The sequence below is a fragment of the Manis pentadactyla genome, chromosome 17, assembly GCF_030020395.1.
Source record: "Manis pentadactyla isolate mManPen7 chromosome 17, mManPen7.hap1, whole genome shotgun sequence".
NCBI classification, from domain to species: domain Eukaryota; kingdom Metazoa; phylum Chordata; class Mammalia; order Pholidota; family Manidae; genus Manis; species Manis pentadactyla.
Window position 1 is genome coordinate 53,487,070 of NC_080035.1, and position 11,686 is coordinate 53,498,755.

General features: G+C 40.9%; 1 protein-coding gene across 1 annotated transcript in view; it reads right to left on the bottom strand.

Moving 5' to 3' along the window:
- Positions 1–3,444, bottom strand: part of LOC130681392 (uncharacterized) — a 42,255-nt gene extending 38,811 nt beyond the window's left edge. The window contains 2 exon segments of the mRNA XM_057494456.1: positions 1,309–1,375; positions 3,247–3,444. Coding sequence (XP_057350439.1) covers positions 1,309–1,375; positions 3,247–3,444 — 265 coding nt within the window.
- Positions 3,445–11,686: the final 8,242 nt, after the last annotated feature.

The window sequence follows — 11,686 nt, forward strand, 5'->3', positions numbered from 1 at the left end:
CGGGTTCCCAGAGTAGCAGAACTGACATCCATGCCTGCCTCCCTTCAAAGGCGTGGTGAATTTTCATGACTATAAAGCAAGTCTCATATATGCTGAAAATGAAATACTGTGCTACCAGTTTGGTATATGATTTATTAAGAACAAGAACAACAAAATAAAAAAAACTTCTCTCTCTGCCTGTGTCCTGAGGAGGCCTGAGTATGGAAGGGGACTGGCATTTCCTCCAAGAAATTTTATTCTGATTAAGTATGGTCAGTAGTTTATACCTAATTAATGTTTGCTTAGAGAAAAAAATAGCACTTTTTTCAGTGCCCCAGGCCTCGATTAGTGGGTACTCCACATGTGTTGAGTGAATGACTGATGTGGACTTCGAAGACCTGGAATTAAGACTTTGCATTTGAAAGGAGAATAGATTGCTCAGCCTCACTTGTGCTCATTAACAGCCTGCTTCTTCTGGGCCATGGATACACAAAGGGCGATGTGCAGAGAGCAGTTTTAAGCACGACAAAAGAGGAGAACGTGGAGAATGCAGGGAGTAATGGCAGGAGTCCTAAGAGGCAAAAAAGGGAGGAACATTGGAAGTGGCTTAAACATTAACGTGTTTAGAAAAATATGAAAGATGAGGAGGACAGAGGAAGATGGCAGGGTTGTTGAGTAGAAGTCCATTATCCCCCAAATAGTTTCCTCTACTTATTTCCAGTCTAATTGTTTACTCTTTGTTCCTGCTTGAAATGAAAACTGATCTCACTTCCAAGTAAGTGCAGTTCCATTGCTGCCATCAGACTAGTTTTATGTGATCAATAATCATAATAACAAGAATAATCTTACACCTACCACTTATATTTAGCATTTGCTTTGTGTCTCTTACTCTGTAGCTGTTTCGTGTTCACAACCCCAATGTTTACAACTCTGTGATGGAGACATATGATTACTCCCATTTCACAAATAGAGATTTTGGGACTCAGAAAGATTAGGTCATTTGCTTGGGGTCACACTGTTTCCAAGTGGTAGAGGAAGAATTGAAAGCCAGAATGATCAGACTTGAAGCCCTTTCTCTTTCCTTTTGTTCTACACCTGAGATAACTAAGAAAGGAATAATAACGGAGACGGGAAACTGGGAGAGAGAAGCCTTAAATTTAAGCATTCACTCATTGATTCTTTGTTTGACAAATACTCGTTAAAGGTCTATGGTATGCTGGGCCCTGAGGATGGAGTGATCACTAGAAAACAGCCCCTGTGTCAAGGAGCTCTTATTCTAGCAGAGGATCACCTAGACAGGCAAGTGTGCATCCTGAGAAGAATACTAACAGGGGCAAGTGGACATTGATTCTGGAACACTCAATGCAGGAGTCAGGGAAGGAGGTGGTGCCCGAACCTAGAGAAAATTGGCAGGATGGACAACTGTGTTCTAGGGAGATGGAAAGATGGGTCTCTATTTTGTTAATTCCAGAGAGGTCAGACGCTTATAGGCCTGAAGCACAGAGAGTGGATTAAGAGATGAGAATGGGGAGGTGCAGAGGTGGTCACATTCTGGAGGGCCTTGAAGGCCATGGGAAGCAGTTGCATTTTGTTCTTGGAACAATGGGCAACCACTGAATGGTTTTAGATACCAGAAGAGAAGACTCTAGTGTGCATTGTAGTATGGTGACTCTGGCTGTACAAGAAATGGAATAGAAAGGATCTAGACCAGAGGCAGTGGAAGTTCCATTAATACAGGTAAGAAGGAATGATAACCTGATTTAAGGCAGCGACGATGGTTAGAACTAGATGAATCTGAGAAATATTGATGAGATGGAATTAAGATAACTTGGTGATTAATAATATGGAAAGTGGACTGAATTAGTCAGATTAAGCTAAGTTACACTGCTACAAAAAGCAGCTCTCAAATCTCGGTAAGCACAACAAAAGCTTATTTCTTATGCAGAGTCCATTGTAGGTCTAGGCGACACTTTCAGGCAGTGGTCCTCCGTGCTCAGCGATCAGCCTTGTGTGAGCTCCAGCTCAGCACAAGAGCTGCCACAGTCACCGGGCTGGGGGAGAGGGAGACTGGCATGTGCAAGAGACTTTCATGCCTCCACCCAGAAGTGATCTACCTTATTCTGCTTCCATCCCATCGGCTAGAATTAGTAATACAGGCCCATCCAATGGCAAGGATGTACCACAAGGACCCAGGTCTGCACTTTAAGAATTTAAGAAAGTATGTAAATATGGAGAAAAGGGGAGTAGAGTGATGTGGCAACAGTGGGTTAACTTTCCAAGTCTCGGGCTTATTCGTGAGTTGGAGAAGGACATGCAGGTCTTGGCAGCTTTTACGAATTTGGCTTTTTTTTCCTAAAGAAAATATCAATGTGTATTAGTGTCTCTGCATATCGCTGGCCCTTTGAGCTCTGGAGCTTGTCCTCTCTGCCTCACTATTGCCTGCCCCCACTCCTGACCACCTTCGGCCCTCTTGTCTATAGTCTCCATTTAAAATGATTTATGGGAAAGTTTTGTGCGATCCTGGGAAGTGACTCACAGCAATCGTGAGTCCTTGTGTGCACTGACCCAGATCGTGGGTTCGTCCGAGTGTGGCCTCAGTGCCCTCTGGAGCCCATGGTGTTCAGGTGCTTATGTTCACATGTGACAATGGCAGAGTGCTGAAGAGAAACCAAGTGATTCGGACACGTTTTGTTTGGTTTCATTCCAAACCATAAAGAAAATTGATTAATCACAAAAATATCTTCTTCATCTAAAACCTCATTGTCTCTTTTATAACATGTGATTTAGGTTTTTAATAGGGGATGGGAATTTTGTTATTTTCTCCATATAGTAAGTTGGAGGATCTGAATCACTCACTAAGCACATCATGGGTATCTCTGCCTTATGTTTTACGTATGAATTAAGTGAAAGTCAGACGAACTTTTGAAATCCAAGAGCATGTGATCTAGAATTCTTGTCAAGGCTGTTGAGAAAAAGTTCATGATGTAAAGTGAGAATTTAAAAAATGTGTTTGTTGATTACAAAAACCAAGAACCATGCTTCTTGCTTTTCCTCCAGCATAAGCAGGGAGGGAAGTGATGTTTTAGAGAGGATTTGGGGTCTGCTTTTCTCTAGAGGAGGCCCATAGGAGGCTTGCAGGAAATGTTCATAGAATGATTTAAGAGTAAAAAAACAAGACTTAAAGGCTGTCTCCTTTTCCAGAAGCAGCTCTGCTTAACTCCCAGCCTGGCGATGGTACCAGCGGGTACACAGACTCAGTCTACCAACCTCAAAACTCTCAGTCCTTTCTTGCGCCCTGCCAGCTGCACCCTGCTGCCAGGAGCACCCTGCTGCCAGGAGCACCGTGCAGGTTCGTCCTGTTCCTCTGCTCACTGGTCTGGGCCTTTGGCCAACTTCCATCCTCTCTGAGCCTCGACTGATCACGTAGACAAGAAGGACCAGGGCGGTGGTCTCAGCCTGGTGCATGTTTCAGGCTTGTTGTGAGGTGGGATAAAGTCGTAAGCGCCAAGTGCTTCGGAAACTGGAAAGCGCTATGTGATGAGCTCTAAAGGGAAACTACTTAATTTTCAAAATTCTCTTTCTTGGGCCATACTCTCACGTTGCGCACCTTTATGTCTTTCTTCCCTTTGATCTCTCTTGTCCTATTCACCTCTGTCCTCTTTGCAACGCGATCGCTTTCTTGCGCTTAGATCTCTGCCCTCTGTGCTTCATCACCTCCCCCCCTGCCCTGCCAAGAAAAATACAGGTGGGGGAAAAATCTGCTACTACTGCTGAAAGTTTCAGCAAAACGCTCTTTCAATTCTTCCCTCCTTGTCCTCAAGTATATTATTCACAGTGCCTCTCATGGTCTGTGCGTGCTTTATAAATATTCCTATTAATAACAACCCAGAGAGTTATCTATTTCTGTCCCAGTGATGACGTTTACTAGTTACCTGTAACGCTAATCGTAAGGGTCCTTTCTCCTGGCGTAAATGCAGGCTCATTATTTTGGTCTGTCAATCTGCTTTCTTTGCCATACTTCCCAGAGGGGACTGATTAGGGGCCCGGTTAGGATACTGAAGTCCTCGGCTTTCAAATCTGACTCCTGAAACCAAACAGAATGTATTTTCTGCTCATATGACAATATTTTTCAGTATCTTACAATTCATATTCCTCCTTTGTTTTATTTTCCATAAAGCTCAGCTTGGAGACAGCACTGGCTGTCCTACAGGGACTGACTTTTCATTTGTTCTCTTGGGCAGTTCTTCCAGAAGTCCGTAACAATCAAATGACTTGATTAAGGTCATTTCCTGGGCTGAGGCAGCTTCAATCTGTCCAGATCCTGAGCAACTTTCAAAATGACTTTCTTTCAGCAATAGTCTTTCCCCACTCTAACTCAACAACCAAACGTTAAATACAAGGAAGTAGTAAAATAGGAATTTATAGGAAAGCATAAAACTAAACAGAGAGATTAGCCTGCATGGGTATGTTCCTTTTGGTTGTTGATATTATTATATTCAAAGGAGACCCTAGGAACAATAGTTAAATAGAAAAAATTTAGTTACAGCCATGCCTTAAATACTGACTACTTTTCTTCTGACTTTCTTGATGTCCCCCAACAAATGTCTGTTTTTTTCTCCCTAGTATTACTTTTAGGATGTCATACACTAAGGTTCTTCCTCCATTAACAGATTTGATAATAAGCAATGTTTATTGAGTACTTAGAGTGTGTGAGCTACTAGGTTTATGGGAAAGTTTTGGGCAATCCTGGGAAGTGACTCACAGCAATCGTGAATCCTTGTGTGAACTGACAGATCGTGGTGCACACAAGGGTAGATGTAGTCTTCACCTTCATGCAACTTTAATGAAATTTCAGTCATTGAGATGACCATGGCAGTGATAGTATAAAAGCAAACTGAGATCTAACTTCTCAGTTAGAGGGAAAAAGTCATGGTTTTCTGAGAGTATTCAACCACAGAAATGACCATATTTTGAGGCTAGGTCAGCAGGGAAGTGAGCCAAGAGACTTGAAGGGTAGGTAGGCTTGTCCAGTGGAAGATGAAGCTTCCAAAGGCAGGATGACGTGGGGACAGAAGGTGCAAGGGCCCAGTGGTGGAAAGGGACTGGCACCTCTGAGGCACTGAAAGGAAACTGTTTGGGGCTCAGTGAACAGGGGACAGTGGTTTGGGATGAGGTGGGAGAGGTGGACAAAGTCAGGGCAGCTGAGGTCATATAGGCCATGCGTGCAAGGTCATATGAGGGGCCTAAAGCATTCTTAGTAAGAATTGTGATCTAATCAGAATTTCCTTTTTAAGAGACGTGTTTAGCTTCATAGTGAAGGAAGGGTCAAGTATACTGTCAGAATCAGGAAATATATTCAGTTTGAGGGATTTGGAGTGTCTGGTCCTTTGGCCCACAATTATATTAGTCATCATGTTATATTATTGTGTGTCTTTGTGCACTATTTGTCTCACTCAAGAAATGAACAACCTTGAGACAAGAATTTTTTCTGTCTCCTATCTTTTTACACATTAGTGCCAAACACAGTGCCTAGAGCATGGGTGATCATTAAACAGGTTTTGGGTAAATGAATGGATAGAGGGAGAGATGAATAAAAGAAGGCACATTAATGTTGTGGGCACATATGGAGTTGTTTTGATCTTATTCACATAGTATAAGATACTTCATAGCTCTCAAATTCTTTTTAGAGATGTATGAACTTCCTTGTTAATTCTCTATACAGTAATAAGTCTTGAGTAGATAGATTAGAGGTACAGAGTGATTAATATCAGTGGTTGGAGAGCCTGGAATTAGAGCAGCCTTCTGATATGTGGGGTGACCCGTATTCAGTGGCAGAAGTGCCCTTGGGTCAGACTTCACAAATAGGCAGGATTTCCAGGGTAGGGAATGTAAAATTTGGCAAAAGTTGGTAAAGGAACAGGGTGACTGAGAGTTTTAAGAGGTGGGATATTATCTGGAAAGGAGCCATGTAAGGTGGATAAGGTTGGACCCCATTTAATTATGGTCAGTTTGTTGTGAAGCATCTCAAACCCAGTAGAGTTGTGTTTTGTTTGATTCTTTAGGGGAGATCTGACTTCTTTTGGGTGGATTTTCCTGTTCTCTCCCAAAATGAAATCAAATGGTTAAGAAAATGGAAAAAAAATAAGGAAACTCTCCTAGAGCTATGTTACTTAGAAAGGTAAAATTGCATGGGGTAGTTGAGGTTTCCTAGAGCACTGGTTGAGTGCCTTTGGCTTAGGGTTGTGAGCCAATGCCTTAGAGGTTAGTGAGGGGACTGCTAAATTATCTTAGAGAATTCTATGTGCTTCAATTTCATTTCTAAATGTGATATCCCTGCAAAATTTTTTTAAAAGTAGAATTTTAACAGGGACTAATGCTTCTTGGTGAGGCTGGTGGTTAGGAGATCCTTCTGGTGACCTCCAATTCCAAACTCAAGGGTGATCTCCAGTTACACCCATTTATGTAATATGAATGTAGAATATTAGATGTTAAAGGGCAAGGGCTGTGTTTGGTATCTATATGCTATGGTTCCTAGCATGGGCTGCTAGAGTATTTTAGAGATACAATCACTATTTTTAAAAAGTGGAGCAAATGATTAGATCCTGGGTCATTTTCAGACTATTCACATTTGGCTCATAATCCCTTTTCAGTGTGATTTGGAACAATATGAGAGTTCTGCAGCCGAGTGTGTGCACATTGATTTCATAAGGTGTGTTCACCCCTAGGACACTGAGTGTGTGCTGCGAGAGATCAACCACATTAAACAAAAATTAACTTAAGTTTACCTGGCAGAAGAAAATGATTTAACTAAACAAATCCATACAATCAGAGACTTTCAGTATAAGAGGAGAATGGTTTTCTTTGCAAAACATTTCGTTTTTGTTGTTGTTACTCACACTTTAGCTTTACCCCCAAATGATCCTTTGTACCTTTTTTTCTCCCCCTTTGCCTTCCTATCTTCGGATGTGTGTGGACCCTGTGCATCTGATTTCTTCTTGCCCGTGACAGGTAAGAAAGAACAGTTTACTGCTTTTATTTTCTTCTGTGCTTCAGTTATGTTTAGTAGGAAATACTACTTACCTGTTCTACTGCTATACCTTAATATGCTTGAGAATATGCACCTACACTTGAAAGCTGATATCTCTTAGGATGCCTCTGGGATGGAATCTTTAGATTATTGATGATATACACTATACAGTGCTATTTAGATCACATGTTGGCATTCTTATCAAGGCGTTTTAGTAAGAGGGATGAGTTCCTGAAAATTATACTGTAAATTGACTCATCATTCCCCCTTGACTTTGGTCATAACTTCCGGTTGAATGTCCATTGGTAATGCTGCCTTATGTTCTCAAAGCTGAGCTTCTGTTCTCTAGCTTCCTCTCCATCAAGTACTTGTGTATTTATAAAGATCAGGAAAATGCACTTGGTAAAGAAGAACATGACCCGAAACCTTTTGTCAATCCAATCATCTTTTATATTGTGAATAATCACTACCATCTGTAGTGTAGTTATTCTTTTAAAAGTGCAATACGCATGTAATTAAAATAATATTCTTGGTCTTTCAATGCTTCCACATCAGTCTTACTTACTTTTGGTACATGGGAATATGTTTCATATTAGTGACTGCAAAACTTTGGAATCCTTAAAAAAGCACTTTATTGTCTCTTCTTTTCCCTCTCTCCCTTCCCTCCCTCCCTCCCTCCCTCCCTCCCTCCCTCCCTCCCTCCCTCCCTCCCTCCCTCCCTCCCTCCCTCCCTTCCTTCCTTCCTTCCTTCCTTCCTTCCTTCCTTCCTTCCTTCCTTCCTTCCTTCCTTCCTTCCTTCCTTCCTTCCTTCCTTCCTTCCTTCCTTCCTCTCTCTCTCTTTCTTCTTCTTGGGGAAAATAGATAAAAAAAAGAATTTCAAGAATGTATGCATAATGGTGCCTTCTATCTAAGCATACGTGGTCTTTGGGGTATGTGTGCTTATTTACTGAGGATTGCAGATTAGCAATGTATGTGACATTCAGAAGTCATGAGAAATATTAAATGATATTACAATGGGCATATTAACCAAACCATTCCCTTAGGTTTTCTCTCTATATATATCTATAAAAGATATATCTTTATACTATTGAAGGAAGAGGAAATAGCATTTCTAGCCTCTATTAGCTTTTGTCCCCAAAGAACTGCCTTTGTAGTTATGATTTAATGTTACATCTTCAGCTTTTACCTAGGATTTTTATAGCAAAATGACTACTTACAGAACAAACTACAGTTAGTAAATAGCTCTTCACTTTACTTGATGGCTCTTAATTCATCAAGACACACCATAAACTCACAAGATTTTGTGCCAGGAATTTTTTGCTATATACACACACATATTTGTTCTCAAACTAGTGAAAAATGAAAGTAAAACGTGTTTCTATTTTTGGCTACTAAGAATTAGTTAGAATTAAACTTTGTTCTTAATTATAGTAACTAGTTCATTGGAATTCCTGGTAAAATTCTTTTTGCCCCCAATATTTTTCCATGTTTCTAAAAAAAAACCCTCATTTTTAATAGTACTGCTTATGTGTGTTGCAATATTGTGAGTATCTATCTTTAGTCAGCAGTATAAATAGTAAATAACATTAATAGGAATCATAATATGAACTAACATTCTTTGAGAGCATCCCAAGTGCCAGGAACTGGTGGTAACTTGTCTAAATCATACATACATGCACACACACGTACGCCTATACTGTTTATATGATTGGAGCAGATTTTGTTGCTGTTTGGGGGAAAGAGTACATTCATTCAAGAGGACAGCCATGTTAAACTGAATATAGATAATAGTGTTCATAAAATGTCCTCCTGCACATAGCTCAGCCAATCTTTTTTCTCTCTTCTTATTCTGCCCATTCCTTCTGATGTATAAAAATACACTTCACTCTTTTTCTTATGTAGGGCAAATTAGCTGCATCAGCCCATACTCAACTCAGCCTTCTTTTGCATAGTAAAGCACCCCAGAGATCATTAAGGAGCCTCACATACCTACAAATATATGTAATTTCTGAGGATTAGGTCCTTCAGTTAGATGGGCAATAATTATAATCCATAGTACCAGTTCTGGAGTTAAATTCTTGCAAACTTATTTGAATTTAGAAGTTGTAGAGCTTAATTCTGGAGCAATAGGAAATGTCTGTAGTTAGTACAGACCCAGAATCTTAATTCTAGAACTGTTACATGTTGGTGGTACACAACAGAATAAGGGCATCTGACCTCTGTTCCCATGGTAGATTCCTGAAGGAGAAAGTGGACCATGTGCATACTAACCTAAACCTCAGAGAATGAACTGAAGTTTGATTTGCTGCCAGGAGTTCTACCATTAACAAGTATCTTCAGTGTATTTTTAAGGGTCATAAATATAAATGTGCTGGGCAAAATTTTAGGGGTATGAAAATGATGAAAATGAAAATAGTATTACAATGCTGCAAGATTCATGAGCTGACCGTTTTGCATTGGCCAGACTAAGAATGCATTTAAAATATTAATGTGTGTGTGATAGCACTGAGATGCTGCAGATACTTAAATGACATAGTTATGGACTCTCTCTTTCCAAGTACTGAACAATCGCACTTCATGGTTATGATGTCACTTGAGAGAGATATTTTCTTGGCTTGCCTGTGTCATCTGTGTTTATAAATAGAACTCCCCAGAATGTCTACAGAGTGCTAATCCACTAAATATAGGTCTTTTCTTAGCATTCTCAGGGTAGGAGGCAAACTTGTAGATAACCCCACGCTCTGTTTCTATTATTGTATCAACACCGTCAGGCTATGCTGCTTCACATCTTGGAGTGCACCGTGCCAGTTGTCGTCCTAGCAATCGATATTCAATCACCTCTATGGTGCACCTTACAAGGACTCTTATTGCTACTATGTATTCGGGATATGAGTGTGTGGTGAGCCATTCTGAACACTTACCATCATCGGGTTGGGGACCACAGCCTGGGTTAGTTCTTAACATAATTTACTTTCTTGGACAAGTTCCGAAGGACAACCTTGTTAAACTGAATATTATACTTCAGCTAATTTAGTTCAAGGGAGATTCCATTTATTTTAGTGAATTATCCCATTCTTTTTTGCTAACTACACACATTTTGAAAGACTGAAAAAAAAAAATGACCATTGCTGAAAGTTGTTCCCAAAGCCATATGCATGCCATCTGGTGTTTCTTCCCATGGCTATAGTTGCTGTATTCTGTGGCAAGTTGGAGGGACTCAGGGACACATTTCATGACTACTAATAAGTGAGCAGGAAAAGTGGAGAGACGCTTTGTTTTCAAAGCGAGGAAGGGGATTGTCCTGACACAGAGGTATTAGTGACTTTAAGGTACAAGGTGCTTAAAACATCCAGAACAGCACAGGTGTATGGTTATGAGACTGAGAGGAGCAGGTTTAAAGTGGGGGTTTCCGCTTGTTTACTCTTAAATAGGTCATGTTTCATGAATGGATTGTGTGCCACCACTCACCTACAACCCAGCTCACGCACTAGCAGGCTTGTGGGCCCGTTCTGGATAGGGCACACCCTCCCTGTTAGCATTATGTCCTACTGGCCCACCCACATACACGTGGCCTCTCGCAGACTCAGTCATATGCGCGACCCTTCAGTGGTACCACGGTCGTCATGCCAGTGCTCACTGTGACCTCGTTTCCAGGTCTCTCAATCCCAGCCCCTCTTGCTGACAGGTGTGTCCTAGACAACTTTGTTAACACTTGCTTATTGTTTGCCACCCAGAGAATTAATTTACTGTACAATATGAATCAGAATTAATGTTTATTAAAAGTCTTTCCACACTACTTCCCCAGCTGTTCTCTTTCCCCAGGTAATCTATGTAAACAAATGTACACCTTGCATTTCCTATAGTGATGCCAGTAATTGGGTATAGCATTCAGCATTCACCCCGAGTCATATTCTCACCTTGTCTTTCTTCCTTGTCTCTCCCTCCTTTGTAAGTTCTCTGTACGTAGTTACTTGTTCCCAGCAGATAACAATTGAGTTCAATTGAATTGAAAATCTTTAATACATGTTCTTGTCCAGCACTGAAAATCTCACCCATTTCTAATTGCAACTGGACACTCTTGTACTGCTTTTCTGCTTTCCATCTTCTTAGCATGTGATCCATAGAAGCTTGATGGCCCATTGTTAGTTAAAATGTCATATTTATCAAGCATTTCTTTGTGTCAGCCTGGCTACCTAATATTGTGCAAGTACGGCCTTGGGAATGACGGCTACAGTCTTGTCGGGTCATTTATGTTGATCTTCACAGTAGCTCAGTGGGCATTATCATCACCATTGACTTTTTTTCTCCCAGGTATGACAGAGACATTATTAAACTCTTATTTTCTAAGCCTATGAATTTGAAAGACTTAAAAATCTAAACAGAAAACTTTAAGGCTGGTGTAAGAATTTTGTTCCTGGGGTTCCAGTTCCAGGTCCCCTTATAAGGGAGGTTACCTAGATGGCTCTTCTCAGGGGTGCATTTATATTCTAGGGGATGAACGTCCTGCTTTCTCTTGTCCTCTGTTACCCATGGAGTGTGGGCAGGTTGGGTTGCTGTGTTGCTTTCAGCCAGGTGCCACCACAACATCTCAACTCCTGTTTCACATATGCTGCCATTTTGTTGGTCAGTCCACATTCTCCAGGGGCTTGGCTCTTTCTTGCTGCTTTTGCTGCTAAATGC